At 59.2% G+C, this 23,600-nt stretch overlaps 1 protein-coding gene across 11 annotated transcripts in view; it reads left to right on the forward strand.

Annotated features, from left to right (window-relative positions):
* MINK1 (misshapen like kinase 1) overlaps positions 1 to 23,600 on the forward strand; it is a 42,209-nt gene that overhangs the window by 15,794 nt on the left and 2,815 nt on the right. The window contains exons 2-27 of one of the 11 annotated variants that reach the window (XM_077893003.1): positions 7,444 to 7,536; positions 10,509 to 10,574; positions 12,791 to 12,847; positions 12,931 to 13,056; positions 14,722 to 14,832; positions 15,172 to 15,262; positions 15,661 to 15,791; positions 15,913 to 15,967; positions 16,109 to 16,187; positions 16,402 to 16,577; positions 16,959 to 17,028; positions 17,165 to 17,375; positions 18,746 to 18,859; positions 19,297 to 19,383; positions 19,563 to 19,781; positions 20,020 to 20,193; positions 20,515 to 20,775; positions 21,153 to 21,238; positions 21,398 to 21,508; positions 21,641 to 21,750; positions 21,884 to 21,972; positions 22,179 to 22,202; positions 22,325 to 22,485; positions 22,738 to 22,840; positions 22,922 to 23,059; positions 23,211 to 23,319. In XM_077893003.1, coding sequence (XP_077749129.1) covers positions 12,833 to 12,847; positions 12,931 to 13,056; positions 14,722 to 14,832; positions 15,172 to 15,262; positions 15,661 to 15,791; positions 15,913 to 15,967; positions 16,109 to 16,187; positions 16,402 to 16,577; positions 16,959 to 17,028; positions 17,165 to 17,375; positions 18,746 to 18,859; positions 19,297 to 19,383; positions 19,563 to 19,781; positions 20,020 to 20,193; positions 20,515 to 20,775; positions 21,153 to 21,238; positions 21,398 to 21,508; positions 21,641 to 21,750; positions 21,884 to 21,972; positions 22,179 to 22,202; positions 22,325 to 22,485; positions 22,738 to 22,840; positions 22,922 to 23,059; positions 23,211 to 23,319 — 2,851 coding nt within the window. In that variant the 5' untranslated portion in view covers positions 7,444 to 7,536; positions 10,509 to 10,574; positions 12,791 to 12,832. The remainder of the gene's footprint in view (positions 1 to 7,443; positions 7,537 to 10,508; positions 10,575 to 12,790; positions 12,848 to 12,930; positions 13,057 to 14,721; positions 14,833 to 15,171; positions 15,263 to 15,660; positions 15,792 to 15,912; positions 15,968 to 16,108; positions 16,188 to 16,401; positions 16,578 to 16,958; positions 17,029 to 17,164; positions 17,376 to 18,745; positions 18,860 to 19,296; positions 19,384 to 19,562; positions 19,782 to 20,019; positions 20,194 to 20,514; positions 20,776 to 21,152; positions 21,239 to 21,397; positions 21,509 to 21,640; positions 21,751 to 21,883; positions 21,973 to 22,178; positions 22,203 to 22,324; positions 22,486 to 22,737; positions 22,841 to 22,921; positions 23,060 to 23,210; positions 23,320 to 23,600) is intronic. The other 10 variants (XM_077892997.1, XM_077892999.1, XM_077892996.1 and 7 more) reach the window with 10 other exon arrangements.

Raw genomic sequence — 23,600 nt, forward strand, 5'->3', positions numbered from 1 at the left:
GGTTGGCGAGGCTCCAGATGAGCCATGCCTGGGAGATTGGCCTTAGGCGGTCAGATCTGAGCCTGAGGAAGAGCCTCTTTGGCCCGCCCACGGCGTGTGTCATCTGGGGGGCTGACAGATCCCTGGGGACCGGGGTAGTGCAACCTGGCCGCAAGATGCCCCCTTGGATTTGCCACCAGCTGCACTGCAGCAAATATGAAAGTCCTTGGACCCTTGGTTTTCTCGTCTGTGAAATGGGGTGATAGTCGTGCCTGGCCCCCTGCAGGTCTGAGGTGTACCTGACATGGTGACTGTGGGGTGCCAGAGGTTGGGGTGGTGGCTGCGCTGCCCCCGGGTATGAGGTGACAGAAGGGGTTCTGCTGGTCACGGACAAAAGCGCTTCTGTGGCAGGGCCAAGGTCAAGGTGCCCCGGTAGCCGGGGCCCAGAGGGAAGGCTGGGGAGGCGGCTCTGGGCAGGGGGTGCCCTCCAGGCCTCACCCCTCCCTCTCCCCAGAATGCTCTGGAGGCAGGTGGAACCTCAGAAGCAAGCTGTTCATCGTTTAGGGTTTGGGGTCTATTTTTAAATTTCTGACTGTGATGATATTTATTTTTTCTTTTCCCTTTCCCCTCTTCTCCAGTGCCACGGCAGAAAGGGACCATCTGTCCCCTGCCTTGCCTGTGGCCATTTTAGAACCGGCATCACTGCTGGCATTCTGGCCCCTCCCGCCCTCCCTGACTTCCCCTGCACTGCCCTTCAGCTCCTGGGGGCCTCCCCTCTGCTCCCTCGAGGCCACCAAGGCTACCCTGTGTCCATGGGAGCTGGGCATGCAGGCGGCAGGGAGCTGCTTCCACCTCCTTGCTTCCCTCGCTGCCTCCCCAGTAGTGGTGTCTGTGCTTGTGCATGCGTCGTGTCAGGACCTGTGTCTGCCTCGGTATGCGTGCAGGTCCAGGTCACGTGAGCATGCTTCTGTAGCAGAGACCCAGGAGGAGGGACTCGAAGCTCCCGCCCCCACCACAGAAACCATCCGGGTTGTCCGGTTCAGAGAACTGAGGGCTCAGCCTCCCTGGGGAACAGAGACTAGGGATGGAGGGTTGGTCTTGGAGGGTGGTGAATATGAGGAGGGAGTTTGTGCAGGTTTTGTTTACTACTGGGTGGGGCAGCCAAGGGGGTGGTGAGGGCCTCACCTCTTTTCCTTCCTTCTCCCTCAGGTTTTGCTGACTCCTCTCCTGGGTGGGCTTCCTTCCCCACTGGGAGCCTGTCCCCTGTCTCTCTGTTATGGGCTTTGGCTTTGAGCCCGCTTCCTGGGATAGGAACTAGAGATGCCTCCCCCCAGACTGGCTTCCCTGGGAGGGCATCTAGTCTCTGCTGGGCTGGGAGGAGGAGGTGATGTGTGGAGACTCCTGCCACCCACCAGCCCACATGCACTCCCATCTTCCTCACGCACACTCACTCTTTCCCACAGATACCCCACCCCCACCCCACCCCCATGCTTCTCTTGTGCTTGCACATGCACATGGCGTTGGCCTGCTCCTGCTCCCAGCTCAGTGGAGGATGGGGTGGCATGCCTCTGTCGGAGGACTGCCCTCTCCATGGCTCTGCTGGCACCAAGGTGCCCTGTGTCCCTGTGGGCAGCCCCGCCCCACAGCCCTTTCCACTGCTCTGGTCTCCCTGTAGTCCTGGGGTTGGCACTGGGGCTGAGGGCAGATCTGAAGCTGCACGTGCCTCTGTTTTAGCACTTAGGTGCCAGGGCTGTGGGGGTGGCTCTGTGACCATTGCCCAGTTCCTGGGAGTGAGGGCTCCTCCCCAGCCTGGGTCCTGGTGCCACAGGGCCTTTGCCCCTCTTCCTCTCTGGGTGGGCCTGTGGAGTCACAGGATGAGCTCGGGCTAACAGGCCTCTTGTCTTTCTCTGGGAGGCCGCAGGACCTGGCCCAGTCTCAGCCCCAGGTGAACAGAGGCTCCCTGGGCCCTGGCAGCCTGCTCTTCCTGGCCCGAGAGGTGTGCAGCTCTCATTGGGTCCCTCTGTGGACCAGAGGTCCTCCCTCTGCGCCTAGAGCCCCTTCCCTGTCTGTGTGTCTCCCACAGGTTCCCTGGTGAACCTGTCTCCTGGCAGTGGGGACGTGGCCCCCTCACCCCCAAGGCCCCACCTCCTGTCCAGGGCTGGAGGGCACATCTGAGCCCAGGTTATGGCCGAGGGACCTGCCAGGACACATCCCAGTGAATAATCAGGGCTGGGCCTGCCGCGCAGGACAGACCAGCCCTCCCCCATCTCTTTCCCAGGGACTTGCGGCCCTTCGCCAGGCCTTACTGTTCTCTTTATTTCTGCCGCTGGAAAGCCTCCTAGAGTTGCTTGGGAATTCTGAGTGGATGGACCCTTCCTGCTTTGGCTCAGTTGGAGGAGCATGTGGCTCTTGATCTGAGGTTGTGAGTTGAAGCCTCATGTTGGGCATAGAGCTTACTTTTAAAAAGTAAAATCTTAAAAAAGACCCACAGGTCAGCAGAAGAGGAGGGGGTGTGTTGTCCCGTCCTGCCTTCTTGTCCCGCCGCGGCCTGATGCCTCACTGATGCCTCACGTTGCAGCACAGGTGACTCGTCCACATGTTCGTTCTCTCCTCTCCGTGTTGGTGTCTAACTTAGAAGCTCCTAGAAGGCAGAGCCAGGTTTAGAGAGGCATTGTTTGACAGGCACTTAAAACAGCTGTGGCTAATATTGTTAGCAACTGTGTGTCCTTAAAGCCCTTCATGGACCCCCTACGGCTCGCGGGTTTTATCTGCAGGCAGAGTGGATGCCGAGGAAGTGGCGTCCACCTGTGGGCACGGCGATCTGAAGGCCACTGGAGGACAGGCCCGGACACCAGCATCAACCGTGCCAGGTCTGGGCCTCTTACAAGAATTGTCACTCCCACCCTAGGGTGCTGGCAGCCCTTTGCCTGTTCGGTCACCTGCCCCTCTTCCCCTAGACCACTCTGGGACTCTGGAGCCCTCCTGTCTGTTTGTAGGTCCCTGCCCCTGTCACTTACCCCCACCCTGGCCCTCTGTTCCTTGAACCCAGTCTTCCGTGACTGCCCCTGCCCCCTACCACACCGCAGTCTCTGGGCCGGATGGTGAACCCCGCCAGTGTGTTTCTTTTGGGAGGTGGTCCCAGCCTTCATATGTACAGAACCTAACGTTTGTCCCACCGCTGCATGAAACGGCTCTAGGTTCTGGGGGACAGGAAGGAAAGTGCCAGCTGGCGCTGGGCCCCCAGGCCCCGACTGGTGGCCTTGCTGGTTATCAGAGTTCCATTCGGTCCCGATTTAGGAGCTTGGGCGAGCCTGGGGTGCGCCTGGAGAGCCCACAGCGCAGGGGACAAGGAGCCAAGGCCAGTGTGCACCCAGGTCTGTCCTGGCCAACTGAGTGGGTACAAAGGGATGAGTGGGTACCCTGAGAAGGATCCAGGCACCGGGCTCCACTGTAGCTTACTGATGTTTGTCGGGCCCCCGGCCTGTGCCCAGTGCTGGGCGGCGGGGGGGTGGAGGTGGGAGGGTCCTGGAGCCAAAGGCAGTGCTTCCAGGGCATGTGGGGCCTTGCTGGGGTCACTGACTCCGGTGACCTCTTTAAAGGGGGATGTAAGGGACACCTGGGTGGCTCTGTCATTTGAGCATTGGACTCTTGATTTCGGCTCAGGTCATGATGTCAAGGTCCTGGATGGAGCCTTGGGTCCTGCTCCACACTCAGTGGGTACTCTGCTGGAGAATCTCTCTCTCTCCCTCTGCCCCCTACACCCCTGCTGTAGGTGCTCTCTCTTTCAAGGAAAAAAAAAAAAAGAAAAGCCAGGTTTTAAGACAGAGGAAGAGAGTGTGATGGGACTGCTCCCTCAGTTCTGTGCCCTTGGGTGCCTCCTGGCCGGGCTGCTGCCTCTTCTGCCTCCAGCCCTTTATCCCTGGGCCTCTGGCATGAAGCTTCTCTTGCTGCATCTGGCCTGCCGGTCACGCGTTAGGTCACCAGCATCCAAGTCTCTCCCATGCACTCACGTGGGCCTGGTGCTGGAAGGAAACAGGTCAAGGGGCCGTGGTCCCTGGGGAGTGGTGTCCCGAGTGTGCAGGTGGCAGCAGTGCCTGCGTGCAGCTCCCATGAAGTGGCGGGGGCGGGGCACAGCACCCCATACCCTGGCTGTGCCACAGTGACCTCCCTGAGGCAGCGACCTCCCCAAGGCGTCGGGTGCCTATCTCCCATCCTGTGCATCAGTCACAGATTCTAGCGCTTGTATGACGCCCTCCGCTGCTTCCCTGTGCACTGAAAACTCTGAGGTTGGAATGTATGGGGAATGGGGGCGTGAGAAGTGCTTAGGTACAGAGGCTCTCGGGAGTGACACAGCAGTACGGACTGTCCCTTTCCCTGCACCACAAAAGTACAGTTGACCCTTAACCACCACGGTGTTGGGGGCACGCGTGCCCCACCTGGTCAGAAGCCTGCGGGCAACTCCTCCCTAGAGAGGAGCTAGAGAGCCTAGCTGCAGCAGCCACTGACTGCACACCCCCGGAGCACAAGCAGAGGGGCGGCTGCATTCCTACACTGTGATTCACTGCCGTGTCCTGAGCTTCACGGCCCCTGGCATAACGTGGGGTGGGAGCACACGGCCCTTAGGTGGCAGCTGCCTAGGGCGTGGCCTGCAGCATTTGCAGGCATGGGGTGAGTGCTGGGGAGGTTTTCTTACCTTGTTGAAAGGGAACCCGGAGAAATTAAGTGACTCGTTCCCAAACACACAGCCTGTTAACCACAGAGCCAGGAGATGGAATCCAAGTTCCCTAACTCTTAATCACTCAAGTGTTATATTTTATAATTTTCTGTGTTTGGCTCAGGACTCTTTCAAATGTGTTAATAGACCGAAAGCACTCTGAGGGTTCCCTTCCATGTTCCTAGGGTCGCTTGCCTAGCACGGAGACTGTCACTAATCAGAGTAATTTATTAAGTGCTGTGGGAAGTTCTCTTAGGCTTATTTTTCTTTTTTACATTTTTCTGGATTTTAAATTTTTAAAATTTATTTATTTATTTGAAAGATTTTGTTTATTCATGAGACACACACAGAGAGGCAGAGACACAGGCAGAGGGAGAAGCAGGCTCCCTGCAGGGATCCCAGTGCGATACTCGATTCCAGGATCACGACCTGAGCCCAAGGCGCACAGTCACCCGCAGAGCCACCCAGGCATCCCCATGTGGCCTTTTGATCAGCTTCTTTCACTTCCCATGTTTTCCAGGTTCATCCGTGTTGTAGTGAGTATCAGTGCTCCCTATTCTTTCATTGCCAAATAATACTGTCATATGGATACATCACATTTATCCGTCCATCAGTTGGTGGACGTTGGGGTTACTGCTACTCCAGCTGTCGTGAGTAAAGCTGCTGTGAACGCTGCATGTACGGATTTCTTTTGTGCACATGTGCTTTCAGTCCTTCCGGTCGTGTACTTGTGGGGTCGTGTGATAACTCTTTGTTTACATTTTGAGGAACTGCCACGCTGTTTCCCAGAGTGGCTGCACCATTTTACATTCCCACCAGCAGCGTATGAGGGTTCCATGTCCCTGCCAGTACCTGTTGTTGTCTGTCCTTGTGATCATAGCCGTCTCAGCAGCTGTGAAGTGCTATCTTGTGTGGTTTGGGTTCGAATGTCTCTTGTGACTGAAGTCAGTCTTTTCGTGTGCTTCTTGGGCACTATATATCCTTGGAGAAATGTCTATTCAGATCCTTTGCCCATTTTTTAATTGGCTTATTTGTCCTTTTATCGTTATTCTTAGGGAGTCCTTTTTATATTCTGGATACAAGTCCCTTTCCAGATATAACTCCCTTATCTGATATAACATAAAATATTTTTTTCTCATTATGTGACCTTTTCACTTTCCTGCTGGTGTCCTCCGAAGCACAAAAGTTTTAAATTTTTAGGAAATCCAACTTATGTGTTTTTTTTCTTTTTTGGCGTATGCTTTTGGTGTTATTTGTTAAGAAACCATTGCCTGGGGCAGCGCTGGTGGCCCAGTGGTTTAGCGCCGCCTTCAGCCTGGGGCGTGACCCTGGAGACCCAGGATCAAGATCCACATCATCAGGTCCCTGCATGGAGCCTGCTTCTCCCTCTGCCTGTGTCTCTGCCTCTCTCTCTCTCTCAATCTGTGTCTGTCATGAATAAATGGGTAAAATCTTAAAAAAAAAAGAAAGAAAGAAACCATTGCCTGCCTGATCCAAGGTAGTGAAGATTTACTCCTGTGTTTTAAGATTTCCATGGCTTTAGGGGGCAGGAGAAAAAATATTTCTATGATTTTAGAGCTTACATTTTTAGGTCTGTGATTCATTTTAAGTTAAAATTTTTATGGTATCAGGTAGGAATCCAGCTTCATTCTTTTGCATGTGGATGCTCAAGTTGTCCCAGCACCATTTGTTGAAAAGACTATTGCAGGGCATGTTGGTGGCTCAGTCAGTGAAGTGTCTGCCTTGGGCTCAGGTCATGATCTCAGGGTCCTGGGATTGAGCCCCACATGGGACTCCCTGCTTGGCAGGTAGTATGTTTCTCTCTCACCCTGCTCATGTTCTCTCTTCTCTCTCTCTCTCTTTCAAATAAATAAAGTCTTAAAAAAATAAAGAAGAAAAGAAAAGACTATTGAGTGCCTTGATAGTCTTGTTGAAAATCACTTGACCACAAGTTTAAGAGTTAAATTTTAGATTCTCAATTTTGGTCCATTGATCTGTGTGTCTGTCATTACGCTGTATCTATCTTGATGACTGTAGCTTTGTTGTAAGTTTGACGTCAGAAAGTGTGAATCCTCCAACTTTGTTCTTCTTTTTCAAGACTGTCTCTGTGGGATCCCTTGCATTTCCATATGACATTAGGATAAACTTGTTAACTTCTGTAAAAATGCTGGGATTTTGATAGAAGTGCAAATCTGTAGCTTTTAGCAGTATTAAGCCTTCTGATCCATGAACATGGGAAATCTTTGTTTACTTGGGTCTTTAACTTATTCCAACAGTGTTCATGTTCAACCCCTCCTTTCCTCTTTCCCTCCTCTTGTTAGTTATCTGTACCCTTGTCCCTGGCCCTCCCCACCTCCCAGCATCTGGCTGGACAAGAACCGAGCTGCTGACAACAGAGTTTGAGCACCCAGAGGAAGAGCTGGAGACCACTTCTGCAGCATGATCAAGGAGCTGGGCCCGCATGCAGGGTGGGTCAGGGGAGCCAGGACTGCCTCCAGAGGCGCCTGCACACCCCTGGTAAGAGAATGGCTGAGCTTACGGACATGTGAAGCCAGATCCGTGCACAAATCCCACCTGAATCAGGCCCTGTGAATGCTCAGGCCTGTAGGGGAGAAACCCAACCGGGACCGTAGCAGCAGCAGCACGGCTGGAAACCCCGCGGGGGACGTATGCACATGTGTACACTTGAGGCCAAGAAATCCATCCGGCAAGCTTCCCCGGTCCTTGTCGTCTCTTCTTCCCTTCCACAGGCATGAGAGAGCTTCCCGTTTTGAAAACCCTTTGTCCGACCCTGCTGCCATGTCATCTGTTTCCCGTTGCACCTGGCCAGGCTTCGGCACAGGGTACTGTGCCCGTAGGCTCCCCTTCCTCCTCGCCTGTACCCCCCCCGCCCACCCTAGTCGCTGGCCTTCTGCCCCCTGGCCCCCAGCTGTGGTTCCCACATCGGTTCCCAGTGCTGCCCCAAGCTGGGGGCCGGCAGGGCTTTCCTCGGGCCTGTGTGCCCATCTGTCCTGCCATCCATTGTTGAGCACTGGGCTCTTCTGTTTATCCGTCCCTATAGCTCAGCCTGGTTGTCCACTCTCTGTCTTTGTCTCTAGACTCTCGTTTCTAACCTCCTGATGTCTCCCAACATTGCAAAGTCAGCGACCAGACCACAGTGTTGTCCCTGGCCTAGCCCCACCCAGCTTATTGCTCCCCCCCGCAACACACACACACAAGCTCTCACTTTCCTGTGGCCAGCTGACCTCGGACGCAGCCTCCAGAGCGCCCCTCCATCCTGCACTGTCTTCTCCAGGAGCTGGCCTTACGTGCCCTGCCCGGTTTTAGTTCTGTCCCTGAAGCCGTGCAAGGGACCCCTCACCCAGTGCAGCCCCCGCTCTGTGCACCCAAAAGGCCCCAGGCAGTTAGCTGTTCACTCAGGACACAGCTGATGCCCAAGACCCCCTAGGCTCTGCCGGGCAGCCTCCTGGTGCTTGCCTGCTCTGGCACAAAATCCTTGACAGCTGCCTGTCCTCATTGGGGTACTTGGCCTGTAAGTCTCAAGGTCTATCCCGGACCTTCCGTGTTTCTCGTGTGTCACTGAGCTCCCTTTGCGCCTAATTGGGGAGTTGTCACCCAGCTGGTGCTCAATAAATGTTTAACAGTTAATGAAGGAAGAGAAAGTTGCCTGACAGATCTCCCCTGATTAGGGCCTAGGCTGGCCCTGGGTGGGTGTAGACACTCACTCAGAAAGTATTTATTGGGTGGTTAATGATGAGGCAACTTTGAATACCAGACACTGAGGTGTTGGGTCTCTTCTGAGAGCCACAGGGCCCTGCCGGCTTGCACACAGGAGGAAGGGCAGGAGGGTGAACCTGGGCCACAGACAGAGGAGGGGCGAGGATCTAGGGGGGGTGAGGATGAGGAGGGATGAGGACCGAGGAGGGATGAGGACAACGAGGAGGAGTGAGAAGGAAGAGTGGTGAGGACTGAAGAGGGGTGAGGACTGAGGAGGGGCTGCCCAGCATTTAGAGGAAGATAGCAGGAACGGGGATGTTTGGAGGGGAGGAGGGGTAGCGATAGGTGGGGAGCAGGTCCTGCATTGGCCCAGGGTGGGGAGCCCTCTGGAGCTGCTCTGTGCCAGGGGCTGAGCCCCACGATGCCATCACAGGTTTGCCTGAGGGTTTGCGGCTTTGTCCCCCCCATTGCCCTTCCCTGGAGGCCCTTCCCCGGAGGCACTGGTTTGTGGGTCAGGAAACCGGCTTGGCGCCACCACAGAGCTGCCCCGGAAATGGAGTCTGACCCGAGGCCTGCTTTGCCCGGCACTCCTCGAGGCTCTCCCCTAGCCTCTGAGGAAGAGGCCTGATCCGATTGGGTGTGAGGTCACAGAACTAGGCCCGCCCATGTGCGAGGTTAGGCCTCTCCAGTCCATCCTGCTTCCCCATTTGGGCAGAAATCCCCGCCATGAGTCCCGTTCTGTCTCCGACCCCCTGGGAAAGCTCAGTAGATATAAGGAGGGACTTCCCAACAGGCTGAGTTCAGAGGCTCCCCAAGCAGATGAGCCCTTCTGCAGGGGGCAGATGAGAGCCTGTGCAGGCCCCTGGCCATGCCGTCCCCCTGCAGTGACAGTTTCTCCCTTTCCCGTGGGGCCTGCTGTGTTCTCAGCCCCCGGGTAAGGTGGTTATGTCATCATGTTTCGGTTTGGGGGCAGCCTCAGCCGGAACTGAGTGAGCGAGCCCAGCACCAGGAGGCTCGGCCCCGTCCCTCTGGGAGCTGACACCCACCCAAGTGCCCAGTTGGGGTTCGCAGTAACACGTGCCCAGGGGGCTGTGCAGGGAGCGGGGTGTGGTCCGGCCTTCATTTCCCTTGCTGAGAAGTGGGCATAGATACCGTCTTCAGAGGCCTCGCCACTGTCTCCCCACCATCCACCACGTTCATGGCAGCTTCCCTTCGCTGGTGGTGGCCGAGGAGTGGAGAAGGGTTCTTCTGTTTTCCAGAAATCCTATCCTGGTTTTCAGAACCGGGGAGAAAGGAGTTTCAGTTTAGGTACTTCTCAGATGATTGGCCCAGAATTGTTTTTGGTGACGTCCTCACTATGGGTCCCACATGTCCAGCCTGCAGGTGGCTGAAGGAAGGCCTGCCCAGAGAGTGTGAGTGGCCTCCCGCAGCTGCACCTGCTGCCCTGCCCTCGGTCCAGCAGGCAGTGAGCCTCTGTGGAGGCTTTGTCTGCTCCTTCAAGTCTCTTCCTGGCACCTCCTGGCTCCAGAGAGCAGGCACTTACAAGGGCTCCACCCCCACCCCCAGAGGCCCTCTCTCTGTCCCCTGCTCTCCTGCCCTGGGTCTCAGGAGGATTGGGGAAGAAGCAGGAAAGGGCCAGGTGGAGGGCGCTTCTGGATTTCTAACCTCCTGCTAGCTTTCCTCACCCGTGCTTTTAAAAAACCATCACAGTGATGATTATCTTTTATTACACACTCTCTATGCCAGGCACCGCCTGGAGCTCATTATGGCTATCGCGTCATTTACAGTTGACCCCAGCTCCAGAGGCATGCACTGGACACCCCCATTTTGCAGATGAGGGTGCAGCTGCTCAGGGTTCGGCATATGGGATCAGGGGCAAGTGTGGAAGGCCAGCTAGGCTCTGGCCGCTGTCATCTCTTCCCCTTCTTCTGACTTCTCCAGAAGCACAGCTGGCCGTCTGGTTCCCCGCAGCCCCCTTGTGATACACCTGTGCTCACTCATCTGACTGAATCCCTCTCTCCGCTCCCTGGTCACATTGTCCTGTTCTCCAGCCCTGACACCTTGTTCTTTCTACCTCCTGCCCCTTCCCTCCCCGCAGGACCCTGCTGGAATCTTCGAGCTGGTGGAAGTGGTCGGAAATGGAACTTACGGACAGGTGTACAAGGTGAGGCGCTAATGGTGCAGGAGCGTGGCGCTCCTCCATGGGGTCCCTTAGGACATGGGTGGCGGGTAGTGGGCCCTAGGTCTGGGGACTTTGAGGGGTGCTGGGAGAGGGGGAGGGAGGGTAAAAGCAATGCAGGAAGAAGGCCCAAGAAGTGGGGTGTTCTTGCTGGCCTGTGTGCTGAGTCTCAATGAGTCCTGAGTGCAGCAGGTGTAGGCCTGGGGCCTGGTGGATGTGGGGAGGAGCGCAGGGGGCGGTGGTGTGTGTGTGTGTGTGTGTGTGTGTGTGTGTGTGTGTGTGTGTATGCATGTTTATGTGCATGTGTCGGGGCTCACCTGAGAGTTCAGAGCAGAGCTCAGGCCCCGGTTCAGCTTTGGCTCCTTCCAAGACCACAGTGAGACCCAGCCTCAGGTTGGTGGAGTCCCAGGACCTCTTGCAGAAGGGAAGTGGTTTTCTAGAACTCCCACTGCTGGCCTCCAGCAGGCCTTGCTCTGGGGGCTACCCCTCTCCTCCCCACAGGAGCACTTCCCCAATGCTTGTCTCTGTACCCTGGCCAGCCCAGCCCGACCACAGGTCACATGTGGAGAGGGAGGCAGCTGGGCAGAGAGGGGGCAGAGAGATGTTCCAAGTACATGCTGCCCCAGAGCTGGAGGGCCCCAGGGCACACCTGCCCTCTTGGTCTCCCAACTTGATGCTAAGGTTTTCCATAAGTCTCTGCAATCTCAGGGGCTGCTTCCTGGGTCACTGGGACCCCCATGTAAGCTCTGGGGGACAGGCATCCCCTCCCCCATTCACCCATCACCAGCCTGGTCGTTGCCATGGAAATAGTAGCTCTGTTCTCCTGTTTCTCTGGGCTTGGGGTCTCAAGTGACTGCTGAGGATAATGATCCGGGATCTCTGCTCCCCTTCTCTGCTTCCCTCTCCCCCAGGAAGCCTGGACTTCCTTGACCAGGGCTGGGATGGTTCCTGGAGGAATGTCAGAAGGATAGGGGGTGGACGAGGGATGCCAGGGACGTACCCTAGAAGTTACTTCCCGTTAGCACCGGGGATGGGGCATTGCCAGGCCAATCAGCCTTCTGTGTTTCCCAGAGGTCCCTAAAATCCCAACTCTATCTTTATTCTGTCCTGCCAATGATAATAGAAAGCCTTGGAGGGGGATCCCTGGGTGGTGCAGCGGTTTAGCGCTTGCCTTTGGCCCAGGGCGCGATCCTGGAGACCCGGGATCGAATCCCACGTCGGGCTCCCAGTGCATGGAGCCTGCTTCTCCCTCTGTCTATGTCTCTGCCTCTCTCTCTCTCTGTGTGTGACTATCATAAATTAAAAAAAAAAAAAAGAGGGATCCCTGGGTGGCGCAGTGGTTTAGCGCCTGCCTTTGGCCCAGGGCGCGATCCTGGAGACCCGGGATCAAATCCCACGTCAGGCTCCTGGTGCATGGAGCCTGCTTCTCCCTCTGCCTGTGTCTCTGCCTCTCTCTCTCTCTGTGACTATCATAAATAAATAAAAATTAAAAAAAAAATAAAAAATAAAAAAAATAAAAAAAAAAAAGAAAGAAAGCAAGAAAGCAAGCCTTGGAGGGGGACAGTTCTGGGAAAGGCTTCCTGACTGGGGCAGGCCGGGGCCGGAATGCAGGAGGCAGTTTGTCTGGCATAGAAGGTGCCAGAGAGGCAGAGCCCCTCCTCCAGCTGCTCCCAGCTCCCTCCAGTGGGGAAGGATCTCCTTTACTTCCTTCTCAGCTTCCAAACTGTGGGAAGTCCAGAACAGAAGTGACTCTGCCGTGTGTCCCTAAGCTGTTTTAGGGGAGGAGACCCTTCATCTTTTTTTTTTTTTTTTTTTTTTTTTTAGTATTTTATTTATTTATTCATGAGAGACAGAGATACAGGCAGAGAGAGAAGCAGGCTCCCTGCGGGGAACCCAATGCAGGACTCTATCCCAGGATCCTGGGGTCACGCCCTGAGCTGAAGGCAGATGCTCAACTACTGAGCCACCCAGGCATCCCAGAAACCCTTCATCTTCATTCAGCTTAGCACTTGGACTCCAGGCTCTATAGTTGTTCTTGGAAGCCTGTGCCCGTCCCTGTGCCTGACCCATAAGTGAAGTGTCCAGTCGCCACAGGGACACTTTCTAAGACAGAGAAGAGCCAGAAGGTGTGTCCTGCCTCAGAATCAAGCCGTCCCTGGTTGTAGACTCAGACCCTCCACACCTGGCTCTCTGTCTTGCAGGGTCGGCACGTCAAGACTGGGCAGCTGGCTGCCATCAAGGTCATGGATGTCACGGAGGTAGGGAGCAATGAGGGCAGAGGGCGGGGCAGGGCCCTGAGGAGGGCTGGGGGCTCTTGGGCTCACTCCTCCCATGTCCCCAGGATGAGGAGGAAGAGATCAAACAGGAGATCAACATGTTGAAGAAATATTCTCACCACCGTAACATCGCCACCTACTATGGGGCCTTCATAAAGAAGAGCCCCCCCGGGAATGACGACCAGCTCTGGGTGAGTGGTCCCCACTTCCCTGTGTCCAGGCTCCCTCACAAGTCCCCTGCCTCTGGATGCACAGCGCCTCGTGACTCACGTGGAGTGCCCACATGCTGTGGCCTCTGTTTGGGTGGCCAAGGTGGCCTGGGCTTTGCCCACGCCTCTGTCCTGACCAGGAGCTTACACTGTGCGTGACACACAGTGAGTGACAGCATAACCCTCGCACGTGCTGGGAAAGGTAGTGAGCCCGTTGGTCCTGCCTTCACGCACAACCGCGGGGGAGCCATGTCCCCAAATCCCTGTGCATGGTGTGGCAGGGCTCGGAGGCTCCTGGTGGAGTGCACACCCTTCCAGATAATCTGTCTAACCCAAACTCGCTGTGGCTCCTTTGGGCCTCCACCAGATTCTCTCCTGGCCCAGAACATTCCTGAGAGACCTTGCCCTCCCAGGCCTGGGCTCGTTCCCAGCCTCACCCCTTCTGCTACACGGCCCAGCCCCCAGCCCCCAGGAAGAGAGCTTAGGGTGTGTGGTGGCCGTGGTGGTGGGCTTGGGGCTCATTCTAGGTCTTCCCTCCTACCAGTTGCCAGACAGGTACTTACTGAGTGCCTTCTGTGTACCCTGCTTCCAAGGCATTCAAACACACTATACCCAAAGCAAGGGGGGCAACACTCCACTGGGGTCTACCTGCCAGCTGTGTGTGAGTGGGCGATCACGGGGACCAGAGGCTAGCTGCTCGACTGGGCACCTGTCCTTCCCTCCACCCCCTCTCCTGGGCTTGTTGGAGGGAGAGCCCTGGGCATAGATGCACAACAGGCAGTCTCCATATCACTTGTTGAATGTACACACATCCCCTCCAGCCTTTTTCTGCATCAGATGTGGCTTTTGTGCAGTGAAACACCTGGACGGGCCTCCCAATCCCCGGGGCGCTGACGTGGCCACGGCCTCTGCAGGTCCCACTAGGATCTCCACAGGTTCCCTCCTGTAGCCCCCTGGCCAGGCGCGCTGCTTTGCCTACAGCAGGCCTGGAGAGTTGCAGGTTCTTAGTCTCTTTCTTGCCTCTGGGCTAGGCCTTGGCCAACTTCTTTGCTGTGAAGGGCCTGGTGGTAGGTGTCGGGGGTCTGTAGACCCTATAGTCTCTGCCACAGCTCCTCACCCTGGCTGCTGAGCCATGAGAGCAGCCATATACGCCCTGCATACATGAACGGAGATAGGAATGTCACTGTGTCCCAGAAGCCTTTGTTTAGGACTCTGAGACTTGAAATTTTTATGATCCATATTTTGATTTTTTTCAACCATTTAAAAATGTAAAAAACACATTTATTAGTTCCCTGGCCAAAGTTTGCCAACCCACACTCCAGGGCGGCAGTTCTTGTTTCAGGGTGAAGGGTGCCCAGGGGGACCTGACAAAAGCATGCCCCCCCCCCGAGGGAAATGCGTGCATGCCCATCATTCTGGCTACAGTTTCCAGGGTTCCCAGGGTGCCTTCTTGGGATCCGTCGGCCCTGCCTGCCCTGTTGCCGCTGCATGGCCTCCTCTCCCTGGCTCAGGGAGCTCCTTGGCTTCCACAAGGAGTGTCCCCTGGTCTGCACACCATTTGTGCCCTCCTCTGGGGGGGTGGGGTGGCTGGCAGGGGCGGAAGGCCCTGCCTGATGGATGCTCCCCTTTCTTTCCCTGGTGCTGTAGCTGGTGATGGAGTTCTGTGGGGCTGGCTCCGTGACAGACCTAGTGAAGAACACAAAGGGGAATGCCCTGAAGGAGGACTGTATCGCCTACATTTGCAGGGAGATTCTCCGGGTGAGCACCCACCTCCCCCTGCTCCAGGCCAGGCCTGCCTGCGGGAGGGAGGCCGCGGAGGGAGGCCGCAGCCGTGTCGTCTTCGCAGGCATCAGCGGCGCTGGGCGGGTAGGGTAGACACGGAGTCCCAGCTCTGGAGAACCATCATGGCGCCTCCGCTGCCTCACAGCTGCCCTGCCGGCACAAGGAGACCTCCAGGGACTGCTGCTCTCAGGACAGTCCCCTTGGATGCAGCCTGTGCCTGGGCTCCTGGATGGGGAGGGGCCGCCTCTTCGGCCCAGCCTGGTCGGCCCCTCTTCGCGGCTCACGTCCACACACTCCCGTGCCCTCCTGCCCCAGGGTCTGGCCCATCTCCATGCCCACAAGGTGATCCATCGAGACATCAAAGGGCAGAACGTGCTGCTGACAGAGAACGCCGAGGTCAAGCTAGGTACGCACGTGGGGCCTCTGACCTCCAGGACTGAGTGTGAGGCCCCTCATTCCCCCTGCTGGCTCATGTCACCTGCCTGGAGGCTGGGAGTCTTGCTCCTGCCCTGAGAGGCCTTGCCCCTTGCTGGAAATCACTCCAGAAGTTTCCTTTGCTCCCTGCATGACCCAGATACCTCTGGGGAGGTGGGACGTTTCGGCTCCTCCTGCCTGTCCCTTGGCCCTCGCCCATTGGTTTTCCCCCAAGACACAGGGAGATTAGGTGAGGCTCTTCGGGATGCTGATGGGGTGGAAGGGGTGCCAGGGAAAGTCTGGGTGCTGCCCTTGGGGCACATGCAGGTGGGGGCCAGGATAGAACAGATGCGGCCCTCTGTTAGGACCCCTCCCTCTGTGTCTTCCCAGTGGACTTTGGGGTGAGTGCTCAGCTGGACCGCACTGTGGGCAGGCGGAACACTTTCATCGGGACCCCCTACTGGATGGCCCCAGAGGTCATCGCCTGTGATGAGAACCCCGATGCCACCTATGACTACAGGGTACGGAGTGAGGGATGGGGTGGGGTGGGGTGGGGGGGCATCCCTGAAGAAGCCCAGGGGGTGGGGTGAGGAGGGCTGTCATGAACATGCCCCTGTCCCTCCTTCCCCCCCCCCTCTGCAGAGTGACATTTGGTCTCTAGGAATCACAGCCATCGAGATGGCAGAGGGGGCCCCCCGTAAGTGAGGAGTCTGGGCATGGAGGGAGCCCCAGAGGGGCTGTGGGGGGCGGGCATGGGTCTGGGGAGGTCACAGTGGGCAGGGCTCCTTCAGACTCTGTGGCTGTGAGAGGGACTCATGGTGTCCCTCCCGTGTGCCAGCTCTGTGTGACATGCACCCCATGCGAGCCCTCTTCCTCATCCCACGGAACCCACCCCCCAGACTCAAGTCCAAGAAATGGTAGGTCTCTGGGGGTTTCATGTCTAGAAAGGAAGGTCTTCGGACCAGGCCTCCCACCTTAACCCCTGTGTCCAACGGTCTGTGCCACCGAGGGGTGGGGGCTGGCCGGTGGTGGGACGTGGAGATGGCTCTCAGATGGGTGATCCCTGTCTAGCGCCTGTGACCCTGCCCCCCCGCCCCGGACCCTCCCAGCGTGAGCCCCCTTCACTTCCAGGTCTAAGAAGTTCACTGACTTCATTGACACGTGTCTTATCAAGACCTACTTGAGCCGCCCACCTACAGAGCAGCTGCTCAAGTTCCCCTTCATCCGGGACCAGCCCACAGAGCGGCAGGTCCGCATCCAGCTCAAGGACCACATCGACCGCTCCCGCAAGAAGCGAGGCGAGAAAGGTTGGTGCGGAGCAGAAGCAGGAGCCAGAGCAAGGTGGCAGGGCTCTGAGGTGGTACCTCTGCCCGGCTCCTTCCCCCACCCCCCACCTGCCTTGGCTCCGGGGCTGCTTCCCCTCCACTCCCCCACCATCCCAGGCAGCCTGTCCAGTGAAGGTCCCCCCCTTCCCTCCTGACAAGCTCCATGGTGAGCCGGGGGCCCAGCGTAGTGCTTGTGCGTGGTCTGCCACGCCTTGCCCGCTGTGGGGTCTGGCCCCTGGTTGTCTCAGCCCATGTTCCAAGGGTGGAGGGGCCAGGCTGGGTGGTTTATCCACATGGAAGCTTCCCTAGCCCGGGTGGGCTCTGGTGCACTGGGGGAGGAACAGCAGTGACCTCCCCCTACAGAGGAGACGGAGTACGAGTACAGCGGCAGTGAGGAGGAGGATGACAGCCATGGAGAGGAGGGCGAGCCCAGGTGGGCCCTGGGGCTGGGTGGTGGGCACAGGGCTGTGCAGAACCACCCCCGAGTGCCCGGTGGTGGTGGTGGGGCAGACCTGCAGGGGTGGACCAGGCCTTGACCCGCCCTGTGTTGTGCTGCCCACTGGGCACAGCTCTATCATGAACGTGCCGGGGGAATCCACACTGCGCCGGGAGTTCCTGCGGCTGCAGCAGGAGAACAAGAGCAACTCTGAGGCTTTGAAGCAGCAGCAGCAGCTGCAGCAGCAGCAGCAACGAGACCCTGAGGCACACATCAAGCATCTCCTGCACCAGCGCCAGCGCCGCATCGAGGAGCAGAAGGAGGAGCGGCGGCGCGTGGAGGAGGTGGGGTCGCCTTGGGGGGGCCTGGGCCACTCGCCCTCTCACCACCCTGTCCTGGCTCTGTCATTGGTTCCCTTGGCCGCCCAAACAGAGGGAGCATGCGCAGGCTCCCCAGCCTCTCAGACCTCTGGCCAACCTTGTGTGGGTGGTGTCAGCCCTCCACACAGGGGCCGCCTTCCCCACATAGAGGATGGTCCCTGCCCTGCACGGAGCCCCCCACTCCTGTCTGTCCTGTAGGCAGTTACCTCAGGGGTCAGGGAGCTAGGGCTCCGCACACACTCCAGAGCCCCATGCTTTTGCTCCCAGCAGCAGTCTGGTCCCATCGGGAAGCTCCTTCTAAAGATCCTGCTTTTATTTCCAGTGGTTTGGGCATAGATTAGCTGGAAAATAGTCTGGTCCCTGGCCCAATTAGAGGTGGGTGGGAGAAGTACCTTTCAAATAATAGAGAATCTTTTAAATACCAGGGTTGTTAACTAAATCACCACTGTAGAAAGCATGCATCTGTATCCATAGGTACTGAGATGCATTTGTTCCTCAGGAGGGACATGGTGAGGGAGGAGAGGGTATGAAAATGGCCTTAAATGTTGGGGCTTTTGTTGAAACAATGACATGATTTCAAAGTTCAAGGAGAGCCAGACTTCAAATTGCTCAGGGATGCCAGAGTGGCTCAGCAGTTGAGCATCTGCCTTCAGCTCAGGGCGTGATGATGGAGTCCCCGTCGGACTCCTTGCAAGGAGCCTGCTTCTCCCTCTGCCTGTGTCTCTGCCTCTCTCTCAGTGTCTCTCATGAGTGAATAAAATCTTAAAAAGGAAAAGAAAATTGGCTCAGGCACTGGAGATCCCGGTGTGCTGCCCTCCAGGCAGCCCCGTACTCCCTGCAGAGCCGAGGCTGCCCTGCCCAAGAGCCAGGCACAGAGGCCATGTGCCACCGTGTCCCGGGGAGCAGGCCTGCCCTGCCCTCCTCGCGGGGACAGGCAGGGCTCCGTGAGCCAGCCCCCTGTCCCTATCGCCCTTCACCCCTCTCTACCCCTCGCGGTGGGTACACTCTGACCAGGCCCGGCCTGGATGGCTTCTGTGCGGGCGCCTGCTGCCCTCTTGTGGCCGGACGGCGTCCCTGCGGCCCGCTGTGCGCCCCGTGGCGGCCTGGGTCGCTTGCTTGGTGGAGGAGCTGATGGACGGGAGGCTTCGAGGTGGCCCCCCAGGGGCAGCAGGGGCCCCAGGCGGGGGTCCCGTGCACAGCTGCCGCGGGTCAGGGAGAGCCGCTGTAGTGGGAGGGGCCGCCCGCGCTGTCCAGTAGGGCTCCCCTCACCGCCGGCGCCAGAGGCCGGCTGTGCTGGCGTTGGCGCTGAGAGGGAGCGGTCTTCTCCCCGACAGCAACAGCGGCGGGAGCGGGAGCAGCGGAAGCTGCAGGAGAAGGAGCAGCAGCGCCTGGAGGACCGGCAGGCCCTGCGGCGGGAGGAGGAGAGGCGGCAGGCTGAGCGGGAGCAGGTACAGCGCCCCCAGCACTCACCGGGCTCACCCCTTCCCAGCCCGCCTCCCCTCTGCTCCTGCCGCCTGCCTCTCCTGCACCCCACGCCCTTCCCCGTCTTCCCTTCCCCGAGATTCCTCCTATCTTTCCAGCTTCACTCTCTCTCTGTTTTTTCCCACCCTCACCCCCACCCTGGCTCCTACCCTCCTGTCTCTGTGCCTTCATTCCCCATCTCTCTGCCTGGCCTTGACTCTTCTGCCCGCCCCTTCCCTCTCGGGCCCTGCACCTTGGCCCCCTCATCACTTGCCCTCTGGGGGCTCATCCCACCCCACCTGTCCTCTCTGATTCTCCCCGCTTTCCTCTTCATCCTCGCCCAACTGCTCCTGTCCTGCCCATGCCGCCGCATCCCCCCCTGCCCGCCTCTCCCCCTGCCCTCTGCCCCCCCCCCGCCCCCCAGGAGTATATTCGTCACAGGCTAGAGGAGGAGCAGCGGCAGCTCGAGATCCTCCAGCAACAGCTGCTCCAGGAACAGGCCCTGCTGCTGGTAACGGGGTCCCCGACCTCCTCTGGGAAGAAGCGGATTCAGAGCCTCTGTGCTGGAGTGGGAAGGGGGTCCGGCCAGGCGTCTGGGGCAGAGCCCTATGCCACGGGCAGCTGGACAGAGGGCCCTCCTGCTCCGGCTCTGGGCTCCGCTGAGCCCGCTCTCCCTACCCTTGGGCCCAGGAGTACAAGCGGAAGCAGCTGGAGGAGCAGCGGCAGTCCGAGCGGCTCCAGAGGCAGCTGCAGCAGGAGCACGCCTACCTCAAGTCCCTGCAGCAGCAGCAGCAGCAGCAGCAGCAGCAGCAGAAGCAGCAGCAACCGGGCTTGCCCACCGATAGGAAGCCGCTATACCACTACGGCCGGGGCAGCAGTCCCGCTGACAAGCCTGCTTGGGCACGAGAGGTAGGTTGGCTCCTCCCTGGCTCCTCCCTTCCTCTCGGGACCAGGACCAGGAAGGGGGAACCTGGCATGGGCCATGGGCCTGAGGGCAGAGCGTGCAGGATGGGGGGGCATGGAGCCCTGGCAGACCCGGGAAGGGGGGACCTGGCATGGGCCATGGGCAGAGCGTGCAGGATGGGGGAGGCATGCTCTGAGCATGGGGAAGCACAGCTGGCCTGTTGGGCACCCTGTCATGCCACAGGTTGAGGAGAGGACAAGGATGAACAAGCAGCAGAACTCCCCCTTGGCCAAGACCAAGCCAAGCAGCACAGGGCCTGAGCCCCCCCTTCCCCAGGCCGCCCCCGGGCCTCCGGGCCCCCTTTCCCAAACTCCGCCTATGCAGAGGCCGGTGGAGCCCCAGGAGGGACCGCACAAGGTGAGCCTCTCCCCGTTCCCGTGTTAACACACTGATGCGGGAGCTTCTCTCTGCATGGCTGCAGCATGGCTGTATATACGCGCGCACGTGCATCTCTTAGCCGGGAATCGTGGATCTCGGGGTACGGGGGCAGATAGCACCTGCCGGCCGCTGCATGTATCTGGTGAGGTCTCACCTGTACTCAGGCTGCCAGAGCCCCTTCCTGATAGACAGTTGGAAGCCAGAGGCCTCCCTTGCCCCTTCCTCCCAGCCAGGCCCCCACTCGCGGGTGGGGATGTGCCACAAAGCAGGCAGCCCACCCTCCCTGGTCTTTCCCTGCAGAGCCTGGTGGCACACCGGGTCCCACTGAAGCCATATGCAGCGCCTGTACCCCGATCCCAGTCCCTGCAGGACCAGCCCACCCGAAACCTGGCTGCCTTCCCAGCCTCCCATGAGCCTGACCCCGCTGTCCCCACGCCCACCACCACGCCCAGCGCCCGAGGAGCCGTCATCCGCCAGAATTCAGATCCCACCTCCGAAGGGCCTGGCCCCGGCCCAAACCCCCCAGCCTGGGTCCGGCCGGATACTGAGGCCCCCCCCAAGGTAAGGGCCCCGTGCAGAACCAGGAGAGAGGTGAGAAGTGGGAAGGAAAAGGTGGAGATGGGGGGGGAGGCCCTGTTCTGCCCTGGGCCCTGTTCTGCCTCCACTCTGGTGGGAGGGCGGGAGGGTGGGCTGCCTGCCCTGGGACCTTGTCCCTGCTGTTGGGGGCAAGGGAGGGAGCAGATGCGGCCAGGTGTTGGAAGCCCCAGACTTGTTGGGTTGGCATCCCAGCTTCATGACTCTGGAAAACTCGTGAGCTCCCCTAACTTCAGTCTGCTTGTCTGAGAGAGCCAGGAAAATACTTGCCAGGGTGGAGGCCAGGATGCGCACATGTGAGGAGCGCCCAGGGAGGGCGGCGCTCACCCCTCCTCCCCCCACAGGTGCCTCAGAGGACCTCCTCCATTGCTGCCGCGCTCAACACCAGTGGGGCCGGAGGGGCCCGGCCCACTCAGGCTGTCCGCGCCAGGTAGTGCCCGGGTGGAGCTGCACGGTGGCCCTGGGGTGGGGGGCGGGGGTGCACAGGGGAGGTCGCCAGGTATACCCGCTTAGGGGTGGGCCAGCCCCACACCCATCACCTCAGTGCCCCCTGCCCCGCCCCCCCGGCACCCCTGTGCTCCCTCCACAGACCTCGCAGCAACTCCGCCTGGCAAATCTATCTGCAAAGGCGGGCAGAGCGGGGCACCCCCAAGTCTCCAGGGCCCCCCGCTCAGCCCCCTGGCCCGCCCAACGCCTGTAGGTAATGGAGTTGCCCCCCACTCACGCCCACCCTCACTACTGCCACCTGCTGCCCCTGGTGGTGTCCCCCTCTGCAGTGCGGCTCAGGCCCCGACAGGAGCCCCTGTTCTGACCTGCCTCTGCTCTCCTGCAGCAACCCGGATCTCAGGAGGAGCGACCCCAGCTGGGAGCGGCCGGAAGGTGCCCTCCCCGCTCACGGGCACCTGCCCCAGGCTGGCTCGCTGGAGCGGAACCGTGTAGGAGGTATGCCACAGACTGCTCAGCTGGTCTCCAGCCCTATCCCAGTCGATGGACCCTTCCCTGGGGGCAACTGGCTGGGGCTCACAGTGGTGACTGGGACTCAATGACCCCCCTTCTCCCACCCTCCCCGATCCAGCCTCCTCCAAACTGGATAGTTCCCCAGTGCTCTCCCCTGGGAACAAAGCCAAGCCTGATGACCACCGCTCACGGCCAGGCCGGCCCGCAGTAAGTCATCGGTGGCAGCTTTGGCCCTGCCTGCCCCTGGGTGGGGGCTTGGGGCCTCAGAGCCCCCAGGAGCCCAGGGCGGTGCTGGGAGGGCCCCCTCCATCCTTGTGCGAAGGGGTTGCGGGCTGCACTTTTGGGCTACTGACCTTTCTTCACCTCTTTCCTGCTTCTCTTGGCTGCCCTTCCACCCTTGCGGCCCCTCTCAGAGCTATAAGCGTGCCATCGGTGAGGTCAGTGAGAAGGCCTGCCTGGGAGCCCCCTGTCGCTTGCCCTTTCTCCTCTGGCACCCATCATACTTGCTCCTCCTTCCCTTCCCCCTTTCTCACGCCTCCCTCCCACCCCCTCCCCACAGGATTTCGTGCTGTTGAAGGAGCGAGCCCTGGACGATGCCCCACGGCCACCCAAGAAGGCCATGGATTACTCGTCCTCCAGTGAGGAGGTGGAGAGCAGTGAAGATGAGGATGAAAGCAACGGCGAGCCCTCAGAGGGGAGCAGAGACCCCCCTGGGGCCCGGTATGGGGGTGCCTGGGGATGGGCAGGGCTCCCCCTCTTCTAGGCTGGGGTCCTTGGCTATTGCTGTTGGTCGGTTTCCCTTCCCCTTCTTTAGAGAAGGGGGTATGGGCTGGTGGCCCCATCTGTCTCCCACGGCCTTGTCAGCTAGAGGGGCCTGTGCCGAGTGGAGGGGAGAGCACTGGTCTAACCTGTGTCTGCCAAGGGCTGACAAGCAGGGCTTGAGACTGACGGCCCCCCCCTCTCCCGTGGCAGCGACGGGGACACGGACAGCGTCAGCACCATGGTGGTCCACGACGTGGAAGAGATAGCTGGGACCCAGACCCCCTATGGGGGTGGCACCATGGTAGTCCAGCGCGTGAGTGCCCCCACCTTCTTCCAAGCACCTGCTGTGCCCCCTCCTTGCCCGGCACCGGCTCCCCTCCCTCTGTTCCCTTAGACTCCTGAAGAGGAGCGCAGCCTGCTGCATGCAGACAGCAATGGCTACACAAACCTGCCAGATGTCGTCCAGCCCAGCCACTCACCCACCGAGAGCGGCAAAGGTCAAAGCCCCCCCTCGAAGGATGGAGGTAGTGATGTAAGTAGACAGTGCAGACCCTGATGTGTGGGGCAGCGGGCAGGGGCGCTGGGGGGCGCACAGCAGGGTCGAGACGGCCAGGGTTTGGGGAGGAGTGGGCAGCCCGCGGCTGGGTCTCGGGGTTTGCCTGACTGCTGCCCCACCCCCACAGTACCAGTCTCGTGGGCTGGTAAAGGCCCCTGGCAAGAGCTCATTCACGATGTTTGTGGACCTAGGGATCTACCAGCCTGGAGGCAGTGGGGATACCATCCCCATCACAGGTGAGGACAGGAGGACAGGGTGCCATGGGGCCTGGGGAAGGGCACAGGGGGTCTCTGGGACACAGCCTTACCAAGGGTCGCGGCCTCTTCTTGGGCCTGAGACCGGCCCTGAGGCCCTTGAGTGACAGGAGGATTTTGCCAGGCCTTGCGCCCCATTTCCATGCCCCCTGCACCTTCTCCTTTCTCCACCTTTCCCCTGTCCCCCTGAGGATTAAGAGGAGGCCTGCCCACCCTCCCCACCCCCTCACCCCCTGCCCAGTGCAGGGGTGAGGGGAGGGGGG

This window comes from Canis aureus, chromosome 3, assembly GCF_053574225.1.
Source record: "Canis aureus isolate CA01 chromosome 3, VMU_Caureus_v.1.0, whole genome shotgun sequence".
Taxonomy (NCBI): Eukaryota; Metazoa; Chordata; class Mammalia; order Carnivora; family Canidae; genus Canis; species Canis aureus.